At 38.8% G+C, this 24,905-nt stretch overlaps 3 protein-coding genes across 4 annotated transcripts in view; all 3 read right to left on the bottom strand.

Annotated features, from left to right (window-relative positions):
- Window positions 1-10,063, bottom strand: part of LOC145776693 (cation-independent mannose-6-phosphate receptor-like) — a 41,466-nt gene extending 31,403 nt beyond the window's left edge. Inside the window, exons 1-9 of the mRNA XM_082587924.1 lie at window positions 9,931-10,063; window positions 6,232-6,350; window positions 5,457-5,626; window positions 4,134-4,295; window positions 3,267-3,463; window positions 2,599-2,715; window positions 1,512-1,672; window positions 754-876; window positions 162-317 (exon numbers count right to left, since the gene is read on the bottom strand). Of these exons, the coding sequence (XP_082444050.1) occupies window positions 162-317; window positions 754-876; window positions 1,512-1,672; window positions 2,599-2,715; window positions 3,267-3,463; window positions 4,134-4,295; window positions 5,457-5,626; window positions 6,232-6,350; window positions 9,931-10,058 (1,333 nt within the window). The 5' untranslated portion in view covers window positions 10,059-10,063. The remainder of the gene's footprint in view (window positions 1-161; window positions 318-753; window positions 877-1,511; window positions 1,673-2,598; window positions 2,716-3,266; window positions 3,464-4,133; window positions 4,296-5,456; window positions 5,627-6,231; window positions 6,351-9,930) is intronic.
- Window positions 10,064-17,286: 7,223 nt separating this feature from the next.
- On the bottom strand, window positions 17,287-19,315 carry LOC145777459 (uncharacterized). Of its 2 annotated transcripts, XM_082588833.1 has the most exons (4): window positions 19,298-19,315; window positions 19,038-19,088; window positions 17,635-18,577; window positions 17,287-17,509 (listed from the first exon to the last, which is right to left on the bottom strand). In XM_082588833.1, the coding sequence occupies exons 3-4, from the start codon at window positions 17,912-17,914 to the stop codon at window positions 17,391-17,393; spliced, it is 399 nt and encodes a 132-aa protein (XP_082444959.1). In that variant the 5' UTR covers window positions 17,915-18,577; window positions 19,038-19,088; window positions 19,298-19,315; the 3' UTR covers window positions 17,287-17,390. The 2 variants fall into 2 exon arrangements, with proteins under 2 accessions (XP_082444959.1, XP_082444958.1); XM_082588832.1 differs by having other exon boundaries at window positions 19,038-19,310.
- On the bottom strand, window positions 19,312-24,401 carry LOC145776692 (zinc finger SWIM domain-containing protein 3-like). Its single transcript, XM_082587922.1, has 7 exons — window positions 24,349-24,401; window positions 24,015-24,129; window positions 23,217-23,445; window positions 20,591-21,958; window positions 20,154-20,324; window positions 19,847-19,999; window positions 19,312-19,688 (listed from the first exon to the last, which is right to left on the bottom strand). The coding sequence occupies exons 1-7, from the start codon at window positions 24,399-24,401 to the stop codon at window positions 19,312-19,314; spliced, it is 2,466 nt and encodes an 821-aa protein (XP_082444048.1).
- Window positions 24,402-24,905: the final 504 nt, after the last annotated feature.

Below are 24,905 nucleotides of genomic sequence, written 5' to 3'. Positions count from 1 at the left end.
CAGTCGTGCTGACTGACGAAACGTCGGAAATAAAGCTGGTTATTATTTTCAATATCTTGTGGCAGCCTCGCGTGCACTTACCAGAAAAACGCAAGAAAATATTTTATAATCAAATGCCTGGTGAAGAGTCTCATGCTGTATTATGCTAGCTGTGAACTCACCTGCTGTTTCATTGCAGTGGAATAAAATGATGGACATTCGCCGAATTCCATTGCTGCATTTTTCACCGTTGGAATAGACAAGTGACAACTGGTCGTCGAAGTACCTCACCTTGTAGTCAACAGTCTCCCCTGCTATGTAGCCCTTCGGGTTTGACTCTAAACATCAGTAACAGCAGAAATCATCACCAGATAGAATGTTGGTTTGAGGAGGCATGATGTTGTCATGGAAATTGTTTATATTTTATTGGAGATAAGTGCAAGTGGGGTTATTTGGAGGCTTCCTATGTTAAATTTCACCCTGACTAGTCCTGTGTTAAAATCAATGCAAAGTTAGTTTACTTTGCTTTACTTAAAACGTATTTTTTGCATTGGTGCTATATTAAGGCTGAGATAAACTAAAAGTTTTCGCATGCCGAATTCAACACTGCTGTCAGCTTGATCAGCAGTTTTCTCTAAAACAAGTGGGTAGATAAATGAGAAAAATTTTCAAAAACGTTACTCCTAATCAAACTTAGATACCAAGCAAATCAATCAATAACGTAGAGCAGACGTCAAGTGATGCATTTGCAATACCTCGCTTTCATCTACTTACTCGTAGTTTGACAAACTGCCGCTGTACGGACCGTTCCATGGTTGGTACCACAATCGACCTCGGTCGCGGCACACACGTTTATGTAAAAACTGGTTTGAGGATCATCATGGGTGGCGATCATGTCTGCGGTTATCAGAAACAACGATAAAAAATTGTGTTGTCATTAGAATATATTGAGTCACCCAAGCGTAACTCTCAGTTGTTGTTTGCTGTAGGCTGCTGGCCTTGGGGTGCTGTGCCGGAGCTTAAATTAGTTTTTTTTATTCCTTATTGAATGTGTGAAGTCAGCACTGATATCTTTCAGTACGTTGAAGAAAAATTGTGTCGGGTATTGTGAAGCAAGATTAATAGCCTACGTTTTTTAATATTACAGCCAAAGCTAATAATTCCTGAGTGCGCAGTTCTGGTCATTTAGTGATGAGGAAACAGCACAGTGACTGTGATAGCAGCGGTTATGCTACAACATACAGTGGTGCTACTATAGCGTGAGGTCCACTGACATATCCCGCCTACACAGACGTAACTTGAAATCTAACGCGTGACCCGCTTCCCACATGTGACCAGACCTGCCCAACACCAAGCAGCCGTGCGATTGGGGTTGGACGCCACAACGAGAATTCTGAAGAAAATATTAATCGTCAGCGAATCCAGTTTCATCTTGGACATCTTGATGATGTGATGGTGATGAGAAAAACTTCCAATGATCTATTAAATCTATTCGTATAAACTATACAAAACTCATGCAACGTAAATCTTACACGGCGGTGTTTTGGTGAGTTGTGACAGATCCAAGTCGATCCCATGACTGGATAAATCCAGACCACACGTTTTGCTGGTGTGGTGATCTTCCGGGCAAGCCGCTTCAGTCCACCATTCGATATTGTACTGGCAGTTCAGCGAGCTTGTCACAATAGGCAACCTATGCAATAATCGCAATTAAAGTGACTTCTGTGTTTGGTCGCGATTTCAAAACAATTGCGCAACTGCTGACGCATGTTTTACTGCAGTTGGCAGTATTGCTCAGCAAATTTTTAGTCATGCGACAAGTTGCATTAGCAAATCCTATTGTCATCCATCAGAAAACAGCCGTTTCATGTGTAAAGGAGGGTTTATAGGTATTACTGCTTTGAAAAATTTTGACACTGATTCACCAAAACTATCGAGAATAAGGGGCAAAAAACTTATGACAAAGAATAGGCATCAAACTCAACAAATACACAACGTGAGTTTCATTACAGATGGTCTGGCTTGTTGATTATAGTTTGATCATTGAAGGACAGAGAAAATACTTCCTTGAGGTGAAGATACGCACGGCAGGCCTTTTTTCAGTGTGATAAAACTATTTGGAATGATAGGTTTAAGCCGTGCCTTTATTTTTCATCGTGTCTATTTAATTACGACAAGACGAAGACATAAAAAAACAGCTTGTAATTTCCTCGTTTTAAAATCTAACCACGTGTCGATTTCCTGCAGCTGCAATACGACGTATTACGTCATGCAACGTTTCGATGAAAACAGTCACATGATTCACCAAGCAAGGTTTAAAATATGCTGACTAAGAGATTTCACGAATACGATGCGTCTTTGCCCAGACAACACATCAGTCGTTTTTTACATAGACTCAACGTCTACAGACGTTAAATCAATGCAAAAAGCGACTGATTTACAAACTGGGTACACTTGAAAAGACTGACAAAGGAACACACATTTTGACCACAACAATAAACACAATCTATGTAGTGGCCGAAGTACCAATGCAACCAATGCTATTGTTTTGAAAGATGTCTTAAATAAACGTTCTACCATTCATGACATCTAAAGAAGATCCTATGATGTTGAACTTACTTGCTGCCGCCTCTTCTGCTTCCAGGACACACAAACGTGATTACAACTCTCGGAGTAAACGAACTACATTCAGGAGGAGTGGAAGCAGAGGAAGATGCCATGTACTCAAGACTTAGCCTGTGCAAAGATTTAAAGTGAAGTTATGATATTGTTTCGTAGAAACTGTTGAAATGTCCAACCAAGTTATACATTATAGACACAGAAGAGCCTCTGCACGCTCGATACTAATTATTTGTTCATTTCAAACTTTTTAGAAAGAAATCGGGATTTTGTATGAAAAAGTTGTCACGGATTTTCTGTAAAAGCGGCGCCACATCACGGGTACTCATTGTGACCTTCAAGTTAGAAAAAGGTTTAAAATTTACTTCCAGCTATAAAAACTTTTACAAATTAAATTGATGTCAAGGCGATGTTAAACCTTTTCTTTTGGATTAAATTTTACTGCAAGTGTTTTTGACATGAGTGTGCACTGTGCAAGGTCGGTAAAAAAGTTGTAACGGGAAAAAAAAACAAGACAATATTTCAAAACAACCTGTGTTAACAGAAGAAAACATCTACAACATATATTGATGATATTCTCTCAGAGTTGAAAGCTTTCAAGGTCATTGTAATAAGTAGTGATTGCATTATTGATCAAAGTGGAAATGGTAACCGTAACAGTGAATCACCTGTCATGGCTGTCAATTGTAAGTGCAGAGTCCAGATTTCCTATCAAGTAGGAATGGCTGTTTTTAACCAAACAAGCCGCTGCCCCATCTGGGCAGCTAAACAATGTGTGAGATTGTATATCTCGACATACGTTGATGTAAACGCCGTCGTGGTCATGGCTTGTGGCTGATGGGTCGGTGACAAAATGTCCACCACTCTGAAAGTTGAAGAACGTATTGGTCACAGTAAATATCAAATTTGTAAAAAAAAATTCCTAAACAAATAGTTGTTTATAAATACTAAAGTGGTCAAAAAGCATTAAACGCAACCATTCAGCTTGTACCGGAATATTGAGCACTTGTCAGCGTTTCACAAATTTGGCCAATAAATTCCTTCAAGCTTAGAAAATTAAATCTCCAAATGGCCGAGTGGTGAGAGCATCTTCAGTTCTTCACGACCCTCAAAATGATGTCTGATCGATCCCGCTCCAAAGAACACGACTGAGTCTCGCCAAGACACTTAAAGGTAACTAGGCAAGCCAAATAATGAGAGTAGCGGACTCAAAAACACAAGGCCTTTTGCTGCTTCTAGTTGTCTATTGTACGTGTTGCACTTCCGATCGCCGGAATGGCCCGTTTCGGTGAGTCCGATCCCTATTCGGTGATTTTTTCAATTTTTTTTTTAAATTATCGGGTACCGTAGCCTAATTATCATTGCCGTTTTAGGGTTAGGGGTTAGGTTTAAGGGTTACAGGTTAGGAACTCACCGAATAGTAGCAGACCCTCCGATCGCAGAGTACTTATGCTGTCGGAATGGACACAAAATGAAACTACAATTTGTTAATTATTACTAAATGATAAAAAGTAGGGCATTAGCAATTCACATACCAGTTCAGTCAAAACTTCCAGATCTCGTTTCAATCCGTTGGAATCATATTGATAGCAACGAACCTCATCTTTCGCGTCGGTTTCATGCGACAAACAAGCGACACTGGTCTCCCATAAGAAGTCTACACTACAATTATCTGAAGATATGACAACAGGAGAACCCTGAAAATGATATTTTGTAAGTTAGTCATCGATAGATCAGTATGAACAGCATAGAAATGGTGGTAGTAGCAACCGCTTTTAGAAAATTCTACGAAATTGGATAAAGTGTATGTACATTTTAAAGTAAAGCGCAACTGCTTGTATTTTTGTGTTTATTCTTATTCAAAGCCTGTTTGATTGATATGTAATGCAACGGTGACATTAGCAATAAGCAAATCTACAGCAGAACGTTAAAACTCTATTTGAATGCTAGAAGAGGGAATTCTCTGCGAAAATGCCTTCACACGCTACTAAAGTGTGGGATTAAGAGCACACCAGGCAATCTTCACAAAACTGAAGACCCATGGCAGCTATTGCTTCCTATCATGTCAATCATATCCTTGTCACGTACGACGTACGTGTACAAGAAGCTATTCAAAGATGGCGATAAAGTGATGGAAGCCTTTCTATATCATAAGCTGCAAATAACCTTTTTAACAACTTTGCTAATGAATTACAGATATTGAACGCCATTGAAAATGCAGGCCTTACAATTCATCTGCAATCTTATAACTACAGAAAGTATTGATGTAAATGTGGAGAAGTAGGATAACTAATTTATTGTTTTCTCTTCAGTTTTTACTTCTTCTGCCACAGGGAATTTGTGAGAAAAACTATTGGCAAGTGTTGTTTTTTAAAAAGCTGGAGTTGACATGTTTATTATTCGTTTGAACTGCATTAACTTGACGACTTTCTGTGCGAACTGCTAATAATGATGTGTAGAGGTTTGCGACATTGACCCAGCTAACTGATAACATTCTCTTTGATCGCTGTCACTTTCAATAAACCAAGGCAAAAAATGAAAATATTATAGATAAGGAGGAAATAAATTTTGACACTTTTTCAGATACCAGGCATGCAAATCAATCACTAAACCACTGCAATGGTTTTGGCTAGTCCAAGTTGTAGCCACCCATAAAGACGTAAACCAATTTGTGATGATGACTAATGTCTTACACACTTCCACATTGGCATTTTAAAGTAACTACTCGTAATAGTCGTAATGTGTCATAATGCCAAACCAACAAAATAGAATTTGTGACGTTAAAAAACAAAAATTTTGTTAATACATACAGTTTTCACATCCACAAACAAATCAATCAGAACTTATATCAATATTACCAAAGTTCTTCCGCATTCAAAAGTAATACTGCTCCGATAATAGTACTTGTCCACACCAGAAGAAGAACACAATTTTGTAGTATTATATTCAAGAAAAAAACTAATTGCAGAAGCACTGGCTGATTTGACTATGGGGAGTTTGTCAACATCCCCAAATGAAAGAGAGTTCTCTGAAATGAAAAAGTAACAACTTTAAACCTGTGGCTCTCAAGTGGTATCCAGTCCATCTCATGAGATTTGAACATTCGAATAGTAATCTAATGTTACCACTTCACTTGCAAACACCCAACAGAATACAAGTTTAATAATAATCAATGGGTTAGCAACTAGCAGGTTTTCTGTAAAAATGTTTTCTATTTTCTAGAAATCAACAAAGACCACAGTGTTTAACAACTAAGAACCTGGACTAATTCTGTAATAGCTATAACAATGAGTTTAGTATCTACATGGTGGGCTCAATATTTTTTGATTAGCTTTGACAATCCTACAGAGCTTAAATTCTGATAGACCACTACAAAACTCTGTTTAATGCAATAACACAAGTGCACACTATGTATTGGTCAATGTTCATGGCCTGTTTCACATTTTCCTGGCTATGCTCAGTTAATTTAATTTTAATGTTTAGTTTGTGAAACTAAAGTAACAACTCCCACAAATGGGGAATAACTTCCATAAGCAAAACCCTGGCAGTTTTGCAAACCATTGCTTTTAAATACAGTACCGTGCTACAAGTTTTGAACAAAATTTTGCATTTTTCAAAATTTAGTATAATTACCTGATGATGAAATTTTGCAAATAGCTTTTCCTTCACAACCAGAAGGTAGAGAGCCACCACATACGTTAACATTGTACATTTCATTAGTTTCACCATTCAGATGGTGAGCTTTCCAAGACCTGCATTCGATACACAATCAAAATAAACTCATTTGTTACAGCCCACTACAACTATTAGCATAATAGAAACTACAACATCATGAATATTATTATGTATCTCAAACTTTAATATTTTGAACAGAATAAACTCAGGCCTCGAAATTTGTACTTTTTTCCGGCGGTCAAGCATGTCCTACCGGACTGGCCCTTTCAGCGGACATTTAATATCTCAACCGGACATATTTTTTACATGTAGATTTTGCACAAAATCACACTACAGTATTGTGTAGTCGTGTTTGTAGAAGAAGATTTTCTACAACAGAATAACTCTGCAATGGTTGATGGCTTAATTAACTGACCCTGAAGTATACTGGAGCAGATTGCTTGCAAATAAATCAGTGCGTTAATGACAGTCGTGTAATCACGCAATAAACACAATTGAAAACAACAATCCAAATTTCCTTATTACAAAAGCAACTACGATCACTTATTCCGTGGTTTTCGCGTTATAGAATCGTTGTGCCAAGCGATTACTGCCGGCGCGGGGTTGTAAATCTCCATGTCAGGACTGTCCAGACAAATGCGCATTAGTGACTCAATAGTGTTAGTGTTAACTAACTAACACAATAGTGTTAGTCTAACACCCTCCCTTCTGTGCAGAAATTCTATTTCTATCAGTATCAGCGTGAATAAGGTCGCTACATTCGCCTAAGCACGTGCGGAACCCAGCTGAGACTTGCTTTCTGTGACGTTTCTTTTTAACAAACGATCAATGTAACGCAATAATCCTCATTGTTAAAATTAGAATACATATCCTGCCGAAAAGTTCAGACAACTTTATTTCAAGGCAACATTGCAAGGCGTTGAAATGATGTAAAAATGGCTACTTTTGCCATCAGCTCGTTAACCACGCCACTCTAATGTGATCTTTAAAGCAATTGCCTGTACTATTATCGTTTCAGCTCCGTATTTGTTCGCGTTAAACAAAAATTGTAACAATTCAAATTTAAAATATATTTTTGCTGCATTAGCTTTATTTTTGTCAAGAATTTTGCGCGGTCATTTATGACCGACCAATGAGTCGGCTTCGGCAGACATTCAAGGTCATTCCGGAGGTCATGTCCGCCATGACCGCCGGAATTTCGAGGCCTGTAAACTGATTAGGAAGGAATAAGAAACCACTTTTTAAGTCAACAACGATTGATTTTTCAGAAAGAAGGATGCAGGTATTGAATTAACAAGCCACTGATTGTACAAGACATAAAAGTCAAAACTTTTAAATCAAACAAACATATATACACATACAGGATCATCAATAAATAATTAACGTTACAAGAGACCCAATTCAATAACTGGCAAAGGAGGCGAACGTGGCCTATGGAACGATGTTCACAGTTCTCAAGAAGGATTTGAAGATGAGCCCATTCAAACACATGAAGTAACAGTTGCTAAATGCCAATACCATTCAGAAACATCTCTCCATAGCCAGAATTCTGCTCTCACGCATTGAAAAAGGAGGCACGCTGTTAAACCTTGTGTTCAGCAATAAGAGATTTGATGTCCAGCATCATTTCAACAGTCAGAATGATTGTGTTTGATCAAGAGATGGTTGCATGGAACCATGGGTAGTCAGTCGGATACAAGGGACAGCATCAGTGATGGTGTGGGCCGCAGTCAACAAATCAGGAAGGAGTCCATTGATTTTTGTGGACCAATGAGTGAAATTGAACCAAAAAAACTACTGAAATGATATTCTCGAGAGTTCATTGTTAACACTTCAAAAAACATAATTCGTCATTCCAACTAGTGTTGGGCGATATATCGAATTTTCGATACGATACGATATCTTTTCAATATCGATATTTATTTCAATATCGTTCGATAACTCGTAACTGCAAACCCCTACAAAAACGTTGCCGAAGCCAAACGGCAAAAGTTGAAATTGCCTCGGCAATTGCTGTGAACGTTTATTACGAAAAAAATTGTACCAAACATGGAAAACGAGAAGCGAAAAATATGCTAGAGTAGTCTTATCACGACCGCACTGTTTAATTTGTTGTGATGTAATAATACCAAAAGTAGCGAGCAACGCGATACGCACGCTGTTACGGTAATTCACGTTGAATAACTCACGGGGAGGAAAAGTAAGTTAATTTTGGGTTGATTCAACGTTCGAGTCAGTACAAATCGATTTAATTTTTCCGGCTGGTCTCGTGGTTATATTGCGTAACAACAATGCCCAATAAGAAATTTACGTTTGTTTTACATTACTTCGACATCTAGTGACGTTGAATTATCATAAAATATCGTTAATTGCTCAACCAAGTACCGGTAACAAATTAATCGCTCCCTGCGAGAAAATTGCCTCGATTTACGTATGCACTAACATAATTTCGGCACAGTTGGGATACTGCGAGCAACACAAAGTCTGTTTGATGAAGAACTAGATGTCAGAATCGGAATCATCAGATGCTGTATCGGAGGATGAGGTTGTTGTGTCATCACTGGAATCGGACACATCAAGAGGCTTATCGCTTGGGTGTAAATCTACACTGTCTTCGCCGTTCGCAATGAAGCGTCCACGTTTTGCCGCTTTCGTGTTTTGATACCCATCCACACGCCTCTTTCGCAGAGCTCCATCAGGGTGTTGACTAAGGAGCAAATCCATGGCTGTGGCATAACGACTGGGAGGAATGTCTAACCCTAACCTTACAAGCGCTCTTGTGGCCTCGGCATTGTTATTGCCGACGCTAATGCGCCATTCATGCATCTGAGTCGGCAATCACCTCGGCAATTGCCAACACTAATTTCGAAAACTGAGAAACTCTTTTCTTAATTAGTACAAAAATATCGAAAAGTATCGAAATATCGAGTATTTTTTCAAATATCGTATCGTTTTGTTTTTTTCAATATCGCCCAACACTAATTCCAACAAGATTCTGCCCTTTCACATTAAGCTAAGAGAACGCAAAACTGGCTTTCAGCCAATGTACCGTTCTTCATTTCCAAGGAAGAATGGCCTCCTTCATCTCCAGACCTGAACCCTTTAGACTTTGGCATCTGGTCTTACCTGGAAAGGAAGGTTTCGACTAAACACCACCAAAGTTTGGAAGCGCTGAAGGCCAATCTAAAAAATGAATGAGCCAAAATACCTCAAAGAGTTATTTGTGACTCTTGCAGGTCCTTTTCGAAGCGTCTCCGACTTGTTATTGACGCAAATGGTGGACACATTGAGTAAAACATGTTTTGGAGCTGGTATACAAGTCCCCCCCCCCCCTTGGTAACTCATGACAAAGACAGGACTCGACCAAACATATAGGGTGAAACTACTTTACCTTTGCTTTACTGTTCACACACTTCAATCCACATGTTTTGGTCAATTCCTCTTTGTCATGAGTTACCAAGGGGGGGGGGGGGACTTGTATACCAGCTCCCATGTTTTTCCTAAATATTTATTTATTTTACAATAACACTACGGTATATGTTTATTACTCAAAATTGTCTACCATTTGTTAAATATATAATATACAGTTGTTAGAAGTTATAATGTTAATTATTGATGACCCTGTATAGTGTATATCGTAACAGAAATAATGCTTACCCTATTAATCGGCTAAGATTTCTTCCATGCACATTGTCGCAACTTACAAAATTAACATCTTCACAAAATGCACATGACAGAAGAGAAAGCAGAACATATCCAGAAAAAAGACATAATTTGCATCTCATGCTTTTAAATATGACAGTCTAACATAAACGAATCCCAATCTGTTAGGCAAATAAATCAATTGCATCCAATGAGTCCATGGTAAAGTTATATATTACCGTACTATAAGTTAAACAAATAATTTCGAATTTACAGCCTATACAGTAGTCCCGCTTATAAAGCCCATCTCGAGACCAGACGATATTAAACAGGGGATAATTGGCTGCCACTCTTGTATGCGTAATTGACTATGGCCGACTGTACTTTGGCTAAAAGTTGCTTAATCAACGACTATACACAAAGATCTGTTTTTTGCAAAAATTGCGTTTTTTGCGAGTTGTTTCAGCAACGAGGCGTGTTTTGCACAACCCAATGATATGATATCCACGTTACATGGTTTGTGATGAAACATTGGAATTAAAAACAGAATTAGCACTAGCAGCACAATGGAGCGCAAAATTGTCAATAAGCAAGACAAAAAATGTGATGCCTTTTTACACAAATTCAAGCAAATATGACTAAAAATTAGGATTATCAAGCAGGGTTTTGGGTTTGTTTATTGTTGAATGAATGAGAGTATTGCCAAACTGGACTAAATTGGGCTTAATAAGTGGGTGGGCCTATTAACCATGGGCTTAATAAGCGAGGACTGCTGTACTGCAATTAAGCTAGTTAGATATTAATATTGAATATAACATATATATACTGTATCCTAAACTCCCCGAGATACAAACAGATAATGTAAGCATAAGTTAGGTACGGTACCATATTTATTCGAGCATCGGTAGCCTATTAGAAGCAGAATTTTATGTCAAATTTTTACTAACAAAGTCAGGGTGCAACTTATTCACACATGATTTTAAATTGTGTCTGTAAAGTAAAGGCACTTCTTAAATGCATTTCAAAAACAAAGTGGCTCTTTTACACACTGGTTGCAGCAAAAAGCATTGTTTTGTAGCAGGTGTTGCCAGGGTTAGGGTTAATGTAAGGGTATTGCTCTCTTGCCAATTTCACAAATCATAAGTTCTTGTCTTTAACGGCTTTTAACTACTCTCAAATTTGAGCAGAATTCTGTACGGTATCTGGTAGGCGGTAGCACACTAGCACTAAAGAGAAATAAACCTATTTCCTTTAACTAAATGACTTTTTCATCATAGTCGTAAATCGTAGACTTTGTCTTAAAGTCATAGACTTTAGAATCGCTGTGAAGCAGGAGTCCAAACAACCAGGTCCTGACCTGGTACACCCAATGCTGCCACAGCAAATTCGGAAAAAGCACAAGATTTAAGAAAAAAAACACAAGATTTGGATACAAAAGCACAAGATTGCAAAATTAAACCTTTGTGACCCATTTTGTGCCAATTTGAAGAATAACATGACTCTGAAATCTACAGTTTAGAGAAGATACATGCTTACTAATCACTGTTCTCTTTCGATTCGTGATCTTTAACATAATTTAATATCACAAATCTCACAAAAGGCTACCAAATCTCACAAAAGGTACATATCAATCAGTTTTGTCTGCTTGTACCGATCTTTTAAAATCAGGATCATTCAACCATTGACGATTAAAAGGCTGTTTATACCACTTTTTCGTTTTGGGACTTGGTGAATGATTGTCATTATTTGATGCTGGTATAAGCAGGGCCGTATTGAGCTGATGGGGGGCCCGGGGCACTTTTAGATCGGGGGCCCCGGTGCAATTTTTTTTGCGCTAACGCGCGAAAAACCACCTCTACGTCTACAGTAGCATTAATTAGTCCAGCACTGCACAGCATTTTACAGAAACTTCAAAGGTTGAAAAAAAAAAAAAACAACTAAAAATCACATTTTTTTCACGTGAGGGGCCCTTTTAAAGTCGGGGGGCCCGGGGCACCTGCACCCTCTGCCCCCCCTAAATCCGGGCCTGGGTGTAGACTACTCTTTCCGCTCCCCTTGTTATCTAGTATCGAGCAACACAACCTCTGAGTCTGACGACGAGCACATATCGTACTCTTTTCAGATCAAGTTTTTAGCTTAATATTGTCATGCTTGATAACTCACTGAGTAAAATTGGTCAATATGCCTAAGTACGGTACCAGAAACCTAGTTACCAAAACCATTTAGTTCCAATCTTTAAGTTCTCTACCAAACTCAAACTATGGTAGCAACGATTAATTTGACTTTGATCAAAAAACACAAGATTTAGCCAAAAATCGATCGGAAAGCACAAGAACACAAGATCAAAGGTAAAAACACAAGATCTTGTGCTAAAACACAAGCCGTGGCACCACTGGGTACACCTCTGGTTTCCTTAAATAGGTAAGCAGAAGCAATGTCAAGTCAGTGTTTCTCAACCTTTTTTACTTCAAGACGCACTCGCAGACCCCTGAAAATGTGATTGCGCATTAGGCGATAGAGATGCAGCAAACCTAAAATTTTTATCCGCACACCGCACCGCAACTGAATCACCTATCCACACACCGCACCGCACACCGCAATTTATCTGGAACTTTGACACTGCACCGCACCGCAAATTACAAAATTTTCAAAAAATGTTTTACGCGTTATTTTTTAGAAAGTCAATTGTGGCAAAAAGCACCCAGGGCATATAACTGGTACCGGTAACCTACCGGTACAGTTGTGCACTATAATAACTAGGCTAACCAGATCATATTCTCTTACCAGCAATGCATCTAAGTTCTAAGACATCACGCTTTTTCAAATAGAATGTTCCTGGATCCAGTATCAGGACTTTTGAACAGTTTTTGTAAGCAATAATGCAATTTTAATGTCAGTGGCTGTATAAACTCAGTCCTCGAAATTAGCGGCGGCACACAGCAAATGCCGTGGTAAATGCCGCCGCAAACGTCATAATAGCCATTCTGCTACGGCAATAAAAATGCCGTCGCAAAATGAGCATTTAATTCAGACAAAAATTGTTTAAAATTTCTTCCTGTTTGATTTACTCGCAGCGTGAGTTTATATCAGCAGAAACATCACACCAAGACCTCACCTCAGACTATTTTACTTGCTGTGAACACTCACACAGTCTTCAAAATTAGCATATTTTTACTTCGCAAAAACGTTGACGAGGCCAAACGGCAAAAGATGAAATTGCCTCGGCAGTTGCTGTGAACGTTTATTATGAAAAAATTGTACCAAAACATGTAAAACGAGAAGAGAAAAAAATAATCGAATAGTCTATCACGACCGCACTGTTTGATTTGTTGTGATGTAATAATACCAAAAGTAGCGATGAAGCGATACGCACGCTGTTACGGTGATTCACGTTATAACTCATTGGGGGAGGGGGGGTAAAGTAAGTTAATTTTGGGTTGATTCAATGTTTGAGTCAGCACTAATCGATTTAATTTTCCCGGCGAGTTATATCGCGTAACAACAATGCCCAATAAGAAATTTACGTTTGTTTACATTAATTCTACGTCTAGCGACGTTAAATAATCATGAAATAACGTTAATTGCTCAATCAGGTACCGATTACAAATCAATACCTCCCTGCGAGAAGATTGCCTCGATTTACGTATACAGTACACTAACATAATTTCGACACAATTAGGATAGCCTACTGCGAGCAACACAAAGTCTGTTGGATAAAGAACTAGTCAGAATCAGAATCATCGGAGGATGAGGTTGTCGCGTCGTCACTGGAATACTTGAAGACGCAAAACTGCCCGTTCATGAACGCGCAATGCCATATGATCGGAAGCATTACTTTTCTTTATTGCCGAAGAACCATTTATCCAATTTTGTACCACTTTTTATATTCGCAACAACACCGGTCAAAAATAAGCATTCGATGAAAGAATAACTTTTTCGTAACAATTAAGCCAGTATTTATAAGGTTGTAAATTTTTTACAGTTCACAAGAGCATTGTCAGCGCATAAACTAGCATGCGTGATGCTCTGGGCTACCGCCGTGTGACATGCGATGAAGAAGAAGCGCATAAAATTTCGTTTGATTAAAGCATACGGCAATTGCCGCCGCAATCCAAGGTTTGTTGATTTGGCGACGGCAATGTTTTTGCCGTCGTAGATGCAAGCTAATTTCGAGGGCTGTGAACTACACACAACACAGACAGACAAGATGTCAAGAGTAAAACTTATAGCCTGAACTCACTAGGCTAACTGTTACAGTAACTAATGCGGTAGTTGCGCTAGGCCTATAGCCTGGTAACTGAGCTTATCAGCTAGGCTATTAACCAAAAACACTCGTACAGTTTCCTCACAAGCCAGCCCCAAAATGGCCAAAAACCCTGTCAACTGCAAGCCATTTGCATAGCTTTGCAGTGTTGCCAGAAATTTTTCAAAAAAAGAGCCCAAAAATGCGTCAAAGCAATCTAAAAGTAGCCCAATTTGACGTCGCGACGTCGACAGCCGAAGGCGCGAGTTTTCTAGGGGCGTCTGCGGGCATGCCCCCTAAGGGGCATGGCAAAAAGAACATCTTTGTTCACTGTAGCGGACGTCGAATTATCTGAACTTCTTCTGAATTATATAGCTGTAACTGTTAAAGCAACATCCCGAGTACAAGCATAGTAGGCTAGTGGGGATGATCTGAAAATGATACCTTAGTTTTCTGCTAGTATGAGTTTATTGCAAAGTAAAAACAAACTTCCTGATCGAAAACTTTGCAGCCAAATAATGCTTTGATAACAAACAGAATACAATGAACTGAATCGAAATCACTAAACTACAACCATAACTGAACTGACACTGTGACTTTCAAGAAAAGACTGAAATTAACACACCACCCTATGACTGAGCAAAAGCCAGACTGATTTTAGTTTAATGCTGTCACCAAACTTTTTTCTCTGAGGGCCGGATTGCTGCGAGATTAACAGCTGCGGGCCGGATGTAAATTGCGAAAAGATATACGACTATTTAAAATCTCCATTGACTTGAATTGAGCACAATAAATAACAAAGTCAGCGGTGGAATAGCAAAGTTGTGATGAAAATTGAAAGGTTGCTGGAAAAGTTATCCCCTGCTGTGATACACTAGAGGGCATCGTTCTCTTGAAAAAACATTACATTTTTCCAAATTTGGCCTAGGCTGTTCCCATTTGTGGTGGCCTAACGATAAAAACAAAACACGTCACTCCTTTACAAAAAGATTGGTAACTTTTTTCCTTAACAGTTGTAGTGCAGCTGTAATTTCCGCAGCACGTGGCGGGCCAGATGAAATGAGTTCGCGGCCGGTTCTGGCCCGCAGGCCGTAGCTTGGTGACCCCTGTGCTAGACGGTTGATTTAAACAAAGAAAACTCAGTGTGATTAGAGTGCTTCAAACAATGCAGCATGCGGCAGATGTAGGCTACAGCGCTAAAAAAATGTAAGACTACGTAGATGTGGATCAAACTACCGATTGCAAGAGAACGCACAATTACTGTTAGTGTTTCAAATTACTAACAAACGCAGATTTCACAACGGCAGTATGACGCAAGGACACTCAAGAAAAGCAGCAGGCGTAAGGTTACTTTTGGTCAGCACGTTACAACAATGATAGCGTAACAATACATCAATTATTCGACTTGTTATAATTTAGGCTGTGGCTATTCTTACAACATATTGTAAAAATAGCCTCAGAGGCTATTCTTACAAGCACCACTCAAGCATTACGTTTGACATCAATATGCGCTCATGCGTGATCTGGAACTGGTATACAAGTCGCCACCCTGGTTAAAAAGGCGATGACGTCACACAGGAGGAATCCACCATAAAATGGTGGAAAAGTGGGGTGAAAATAGTCAACCATGACAAAAAAAAGCATGCAAGTGTCCGCTTTTACCTAATAGCTATGTAACACAGGCCCGAAAAACACCACATATCTCCTTAGAAAAGAGTTAAACTTGACCAAGTTTAACTATTTATCCGAAGAATACTTCTAAAGATACCAGCATTTAATCAATAATATATCTTTGTCGTTTCTGCTTCGATTTTTACAATTAAACCATTGCTGGAAAGCGCAAGCTATCGTTTATCCAAATGAAGGTCAGCCAGACTCTAAAAGTTAAAAATATTTCTTAGGTAAAGAGTTGAACTTGACCGACTTTAACCATTTATCCCAAAAATACTTGTAAAGATACCAGCATTTAATAAACGCTAATCTAAAGAACATATCTCTGTCTATTGACAAGCAAAAGTTGAGGTTGATAGCTTTTTCACAAAGCGAGCAACCGGGCTTCAAACACAAGCAAATAGCGCCCGATGACTCGTTGCATTTCCGAATCGAAGCAAGTATACAAGTCTCCCCGGTCTGCGATCATTATATGTCTTTATTAAATTAGTTGTAAGTTGCTTGTTTCTGCTTCGATTTTAACAATTGAACCATTGCTGGAAAGCACAAGCTATCATCTATCCAAATTAAGGTCAGCCAGACTCTAAAAGTTAAAAATATTTCTTAGGTAAAGAGTTGAACTTGACCGACTTTAACCATTTATCCCACAAATATTTTTAAAGATAACAGCATTTAATAAACGCTAATCTAAACAACATATCTCTGTCTATTGACAAGCAAAAGTTGAGGTTGATAGCTTTTTCACAAAGCGAGCAACCGGGCTTCAAACACAAGCAAATAGCGCCAGATGACTCGTTGCATTTCCGAAAAGCTAGGCTATTTACAAAAAGTGAATACCGCACATGTTAAACAAAAACTGTACATATTTTGAGCACAGCACAGTAACTGTTTGGCCAGATCATCACCCATGTGTCCCTCCTCTCCTTGCCTAGATGAGACCTGCCATTTGTCCTCGCAACCCTTTTTGTTTCCCGACCAAACTGAGAAGTTTAGAGTTTCGTTATTTGTTGGATGCAAATAGACGCATGCTTACATTTTTGACCACCTTAAAACACTAAACCAGTTTCTGCTCGACATAGCCTACAGTGTTCAATTTTTGTCCCAGGAATCAACTCTTCAAGCAATACTTTCCCTACTTTGTGTGCACTAACATCCTAATTTATATGCCATTGTTAACAATTGCGATATTCGTGAATTCATTTGAGGCTTTGGGTACCGGAATTAATATACTTATTTGAACTAGCAAATTCAATCCACAACACTTTCCACTAGGCTGTTACTTAACACTAAGCACGCATATGCGCTGCGATTTGTGGCCGTGTTAGCAACTGAAAAAAAGCCTTGGTGTGAAGATCACAGAATTGTTCAAAATGTGAGCTCAGTAGCCTATTACTGTGCTTGCAACTGCATGGTGCTATCAACGTGCAAAACAACTCGGCTCCAGGTCCCCTGCGGTCACAGACACGCATATTATCCCTGAATAGGGGGGTATCGCGTTTGCCATTCGCTCATTGTCGCCTGGTTTGATTGCAAACAAGTCTGTTCTATGTAGTTGCTTTCCTCATTGCGTCCAGTATGTCAGCACAATTGCTTTATCATCGCGAACGCCATTGTCACTTTTCCTCATCCACCTTTCCCAGGCTTGTTCGCGATGAAAGGCACAGAGTAACACGTAGCAATCTGCGGAACAAGAAGTCGTGGGCACTGAGTGGTAAAGTACAGTAGCAACTTAACAGTGACGACACAAATGCATGAGCAATGGAGACAGCACACAAGCAACGAAAATGTTAATGCAATTCACTAACTTGAAAAAACGCTTTCGATGGCCTTGATTTCCGCCTCACATTTATCGGTCATGAAAAACGAAGGGTTCCAGTTTTCTGACCACCCTTTTACAACAGAAAGTGCTTCTGCTATGTCCGAAGCTTGTTCATTTTGGATAATAAACGTAGCAACAACCTGGTAACCAACATTCGTTCTGACGCAAAGAAAAAATAGAGGAAGGGAATACTTGGACGTCTTGTAAGTTGCATCCAAGAGGCAAATGCCTTGGCCGCAACGATGCAACAATCGTATTATCTTCATCTAAGATGAGTTACAATCAACTAAATTTTCATCTTATGATAGTAGCCTACAGAAATAATATACGGTACTGTACGTAACATTGAAAACCACCAAGCCTACTACGTGAATATGGTAAAAAATAAATTGTCTCAAAAAGATTAGTTGTGACCCAAACCCTGCCTTTGGTTACCGCTGGACATGTCACTTGGTCCAATCAATAACACCACATAGGCGTATGGATTTGGCACACTAGATGGAAAAAATACAAAAGAGGTCAGTGAAGTAGGCTAGGCTACTCTGAATCAACAAAGCTTTTACACCTGAAAACTGAGTGTCTTTAAGAAACGAGATGCAAAGTTGATGAAACAGAACACATTTACATATGTTTATAGCATTTTTTGCAGTTAGTAAACCGTTTCCTCTTTTATGATGCCTAACCTCCACTTTGGTGAAAACACTGTGCTTTGCAGAAACCTTTTCAGAATCTTTGTCAACAAAGAAAAGGCTTATTATTGTAGTATGAATATCAACACTTAGTACACTAGTGAATTACAATGACAGGATGTTAAAAATCAACATTAACATGGCACCGTATGCTCGTTTCTGAACAACAACAAGCTTCGTTCCTGCTTTTGCTTCGTACTCTTCAATGGATCTCATGGCATCTTCAACTGAAGCCAACCACTTTCAACAATAAACAATTGATTTTTTACTGTTATAAACTTATGGATCTTCATCACCCATTTTTTGCCATAAGAAATCAAAGCATTTATGCCATAGCCTAAGATTACAGTGAAGAAATGTAAATACTACACACATGCAACAAATCTGGATTTAGCGAGTATAAGGTAGCTGATAGTTTGAAGCTCCAGTTTTTCTTCTTTCCTTCTACTATAAGTACTTCACCACATTTAGGTTTGTTTTATTCTGATGACAGCTCCTGATGAGTCAGTCAAAAAAAAAACTGCAGCTTCGAGCTACCTTTTACTTGCTATTTTCAAGTTCTGTACCACCATTTGCTATGAAAGAGTTCAACATACGTATACTAATTGTGTTAAGTTGGAAACAGTAAAATAGTTGAATATTGATGAACTGTTGAAGGTCTTGTTGGACCGTAGTATATTGCAGCAACTACATTACAAACCTGTACTAGTCCATGACTTTCAGCCAACTCTCCCAAAGAATGTTAAATGTCCTAAATGCATCAGAACTTTTAATGCCAGGATTGGACTCATTAGTCATTCAAGAACACATCGTTAGCGTTTTATGTGAGGACCATTGAAGAAACGATTTTTATCAAATGTTACAAGTTTCAAGCATAACGCGTCAAGGCCAATAAGTCTTTTCGTAGTTCACGGTTTACATAACCTTGGTTTAATTGACAAAGCGAGATTGCAGTATCACCTGAACATTCAATGTCACTTCTCCATAAGGTTGCATTTCCTGCATAACCAAGACTTCGTTTTTGGCGGCATTGTTCTACCAAGACATCTCAGATGGTGCCAATCCAGACACGAGTCGCACATGATGCTGTCGCCTGCATCAAGATCTAAATAACAGGAGATGCACAACCAGCGGCCTTTATTTCGCAAAGTGGTCAGTAGGTTCTCCATCAACGTCCAACCGTCAAAAGAAAAATGTCTTCGCACAGAAGCAATGGCAATGTTTTCATCTAAACACTTCATTGGAATTCTTTCGGGCAACGTTTCAATTTCATTTTCTTCGATCAGTCGATCGCTGAATGGACGCAAGACCTCTTCTACTACCTCAGAATCGACAAACCAACTGAGTATTGCTGAAAAATATGACCATGGGTGACTTTGTTTGATGTAGCCTACGTACGCTTTGACGTAGCCTATCGGCTAGGCAGACCCACAGAAGTCAAAGTGTAGTTTTTTAAACTAACGTAGGCTATAACAAAAATGAAGTCACACAAACATAAATGCAACAAACCTGCTTCTTTCTGAAAAGACGACTTCAGTCTGAATGAAATTGGTCCGCTCTTTTTTTGTCTCTTGCGTGGTAACCCAATGACTGTCAATCCAGCTCCTTTTGGCCTGCCACGTTTCATCATCTTCGGTGGAAATTTAATTGATCCTGCATCATCTGTTAATAAACACAACGAGAATCGAATATAGGCTACAACGTAGAAAACATCACTATTTCAACGTTTTTATTAAAAAATTAATAAACATAATGCATTATGCAATGCAAGAAAAAACAACTAATCAGAAATGAATGTTTCAGAAACAGCACATACTTGTAAAAGACTGAATAGAACTGGACGGTGTCTGCATCATAATCGCACTGGTATCAACGGTCGACAAGACGTCACCGGGTGTGTGCTGTAAAGTACTGTTTGAGACCGTAGGAAATACAATTCCAGGATCATTGCTGGAAGATGTTGCAGCAGCACTTCCAGTATCAGTGCCTGAAAAGGATCATGCAGTTGTTCACAAAAGCAGAATTACTGAGCATCTGCAACCTTGTATAATCGTAAATTAGTGCGCAACTGCGCATGCAGTACATATTAGCCCACATATTGGATAGCTCAACGCCATAAAAATCATTGCTCAAAAAAAAATTGACTGCAAAATCACGACGCAAGTTGCAGTAACTAACCCATATCTCTTCAGATATTTGAAAAAGTAGGCTAGTTTTTCTGATTTAGTAAATAGTGCTAGCATATAGGCCTACCTTTCTGAGTTTGACCCAAAAAGTTCACAACTTGGAATTTCTTTCCTTCCTGCAAGAACTCTGCAATTTGTCGTAAATTATCCAGGTTGTATTGGAATTCATCCATTCCTTGTTCAGATATCATTAACGCAATCTTCTGGGAAATATCTTGAACACGGCGATACTTTTGCTGTTCTGATAAAACACATCTTCTTTGAGGCTTGTTAAGAATCTCAACAGCTGGTAATGTGGATGCAGGACCGTTGTCCAGTGAGTTTCTTGTCAGGCGATGGGATTTAAGAAAATATTGCATTGTCCACCGTTCTGAACAAAGATTGGGATTGTACTCTGACATATGGAGCTGCCTTCTAACTGCCAAGACATGCCTACAAGGTAGCAGCATTGATGATGTGAATCCACAAGGACATGCTGTTGTTGTGACTGCCAATTCCCCATGGACACGAGATTTTACTATGGCAGAATCATTCAAAATCTCTGACATGACAACCTTTTCCGCTAACTTGAATTGTTGTTGCACATGAATATATGCAAATGGTGTCAGTAGCTGTTGGTATTGTCTCTCCGCCACACTTGAAATCGCATCAATTGGAACCTTAAGGAAAGCATTTGACGCTTTGTGGTCACGTTCGGTGGAAAGAGATTGGATACATGCCATCAGATCTTTAAAAAACATGGTCATTCCTGAGTATCTTGTTATGACACTTTTCAACTTTCCATTGATGGATTCCAGTCGATTATTAGTTCTGTTCAAAAAATTAGCTTTCAAGTTGCTCAGTCCATCCACCCATTGATGTCGAATAGCATGCCAGTTATCGTTATAATATGTTGTGACAGCAATTGGGACTGTGTCAACGAATTGGTTATACAGTAAATTATAAGCTGACTCATTTTTGGCATTTGCCAGTTTTCCTAAAATTTCCAGTGATACCTGCCTTTGGGCTGAAGAAATGCCTAATTTTTCCATGGAAACTTCTCTACGAAAAGTGCGAAGGGTATGAAAATAGCAAATTAAAATTTCTGCAGTAGGCAGCATTTTCATCATGGCATCCCGCTCTGCCATGTCTTTGTCAGCCATTACAACCTCCACTTTATCCCAAGCTGGATTGTGGAGTTTAAACTGAGTTAACAGCTTGCTGATGGTCAGTTTGTCTTCAGTGGCTACAAGCCACAGACACACAATTTCACTCTGACCTAAGCCATCAACATTCAGCATCACATATAATGGCATTCTCAAGTCATTAAGTTTGTAGGTTGCATCAATCAGCAGCATTTCGGGATATGCCGCAAAGGTTTCCCGCATGTCTTTCGTTTGAAAGTATATCGCCTGCAATTGTTTGTCATCATCTGCAAACACATCTACTGCAGCACCTAAAATGAAAATAAACTGAGGATTAGTATACCCTACAAAGCAAGAATCTTGACAATCCTGGGCCAGACTAAAATAGCGCAAAACAATTAGGCCTATTAGGCACTCCATCAGATTTAAAAGCAAAAACATCAACTTTTAGTGAAATTTGTTTTCTATTCTATGTTATTTTAATTATTGGCCAGAGGAAGGATGTTTAGGCCTTTGGTAATATTTACATCATATAATCAATGTTCCAACTGAGCGGTTGTATACCACTCTCACCCCATTCTCTAAAAGATGCCACATTGCAATGCTTAGGGTCCGTTAAAAGGATCCATTAGGAGTAAACTTTTACGTAGATTTCAAATTTAGCAATGTTTTCTATTTCTATCCACTCAAAGTAGAATTGTTTCAAGATATTGAAGACCTTTGATTGAATTCCTTGATCCCGCTTTCAATCTTACAATCCCCATAGCGCCTTATGTTGCAACAAAAATCTTTGGAGCATGAGTTTGGGAAAGTAGAATGAATTCTTGTGAAGAAAATGAAGCAAAAAATACTCTCAATTGACCCTTTATAGCTCAATGTTGCAAATTTTCCACACGTTGTAGGGTACTGCTAATGTTCTGTGTTGGTTATACTAGACAAACGTTTTCTGAATAGAAAAACGTCTGAAAATTAGATATTTTTCTTGTGTAGCCTACTATGATGTGCGTACTGGTAATCCGCAGTTTGCTGCAGTAGACGGAGTCTATTGACCGGTAAACCAGGCGGTCAACACTTTAAATTGAACTGGCAATGGTGAGATTGAACCCACGTCATCGAAATAATTCATCTGCAGTCTAAACCATTACGGCAAGAGGTCAATCGCGAATTGCTTAATTGACATTATATCTGAAATGGTTCAAGAAGAATGCTCACAATATCATGTGACACTCAATCTGCAGCAGCGACCTGTAGATTGCAAATACGCCTACGGTGTTGACCAATGTTACAGGCAACCTGGTAGCCTATTCTTGCATTGCTGCAGTACTACAATGATGCAAAAAATTAGATTTTTCCAAGGTCATGACCCTGACCACAGCTTGCACACACACATCCGGCTCTAGGCCGGAGTCACATCACCTCCAGTACGAAGCCAGAATTTGACCGGAACCGGAGCTCATTCTATCACTACTTATCATACTGCACATAGAAATTAGAAAGTCATCTCTACTATTTAGCATGAACATATCTTGTACTGTATAACAGACAAAAAAGTTTTGTCTGTCGACTAACCTTTTTCTTTGTTCATTTCATTAATAAGTTCATCATAGGTGTTTTCATACAAAGGTCTCTGTTTTGCGGCAATATTATGCAGATCTTTAAGAATAACTGTTTTTCCTGTAGAAGCTGGAATGTGCTTTTGTACCAACTTTTTATTTGCTTTGGTGGCAAGCATTTCTCCGATCACACTGCTTTCTGTTTCATTTAATCTTCGTTGTTTAGGCATCAAATTAAATGCATTCTGAAAAATAATTTATATGCACATAATCAAGAAAACGACATATCTTTTGACAGGTGTCCAACCCACAGAGATGGGCAAGATCACCAGGTTTGGTGAATCGGCGGCTTGAATATGACCAGTTTCGCACAAACTGGTCATATTCAGCATGTGCGTAGTCATGCGCGCAAAGTGAAATGACCACTTTACCATGTCTTACGATGAAGTCAAGATCAGAAAAACTGTCTTGCAACATTCTTAACGTGTTTTAGTACAGTAGCAAACAATATTTGAACTTCAAGTGTCATAATCAAAATGCAATTATACACGAAAAGTAATTTTTTGGATAGAGGGGGTTTTGGACGGAAATTTCAATTTTTTTTACTAGTGATCTTAGAATGTACTGTTGTATCCTAAAACCTGGGTTAAAATTGAATTTGAAAAAAAAGCCGATTAACCCCCCCCCCCCCCTAATGTTATTGCTCTTTTTTATCCTTCACATAATTTCTGATGAAAGCCTCCTTATCATATACAGGGCTAGTGTGACCATAGCTCAAAGGCTATGACTACTACAAAGGGTTATTTCCACTTACTTCATTGAAATCATGATTATGATCATTGACATTACTAATCTCAGTGATGCATAGCGCTTTTCCATCTGACGTTGCATTTACTTTGATTCCAAATGGACAACCTTTGATAAAAGTACTGAAAAACAACAAAGATGAGGTGACATAGGCCGTGTTGAATCACCCATAAGTACACCTGAATTAGCCATAACTCACGTTAAAGTAGCCATACAGCAAGTCATGTCAAATTGCCCATAAGTTGCATCCAATTACCGATAAGCCCACCTGAATTACCCATAAAGTCACGTTGAATTACCACAAGTTCAGCCGAGCATTCTCATAAATCTAGTCGATTTACCCATAAGTGACGTCAAATTGCCAAAAAGCTGCGTTGAAGTACCCATAAGGCATGTCTTTATGGATAATTTCATGAGACTTACGGGTAATTCGACGAATTGTGCTGATGAGCAATTCGACGTAACATATGGGTAAATTGACAAAACTAATGGGTAATTCAATGCAACTTAGGAATAATTCTGGGCATGACAATTCAATGGAAATTACAATAGACAGCATGCGGGAATGGTTCAGCAGAATATATGCATTTTGCTAAGTTCTAAGCATTCATAAGGAATGTAGGCAATTTGCACTTATGCAAAACTCAATCTATTAGCAAAACTTATTACAATAGACAGCATGCGGGAATGGTTCAGTAGAATATATGCATTTTGCTAAGTTCTTAGCATTCATAAGGAATGTAGGCAATTTGCACTTATGCAAAACTCAATCTATTAGCAAAACTTATGCATATAGGCTACATGAGTAGCTCAACCTATGGGCACCAAGGACAAAACCATCATTACTTACCTTTGATTTGGTCTTTTTCCTTGACTACATGATTTGGGTGTTCTTCCT

The sequence above is a fragment of the Aplidium turbinatum genome, chromosome 9 (genome assembly GCF_918807975.1).
Source record: "Aplidium turbinatum chromosome 9, kaAplTurb1.1, whole genome shotgun sequence".
Lineage (NCBI taxonomy): Eukaryota > Metazoa > Chordata > Ascidiacea > Aplousobranchia > Polyclinidae > Aplidium > Aplidium turbinatum.
The sequence above is the reverse complement of the archived record's forward strand: the minus strand, read 5'-3'. Positions and strand labels throughout refer to the sequence as shown.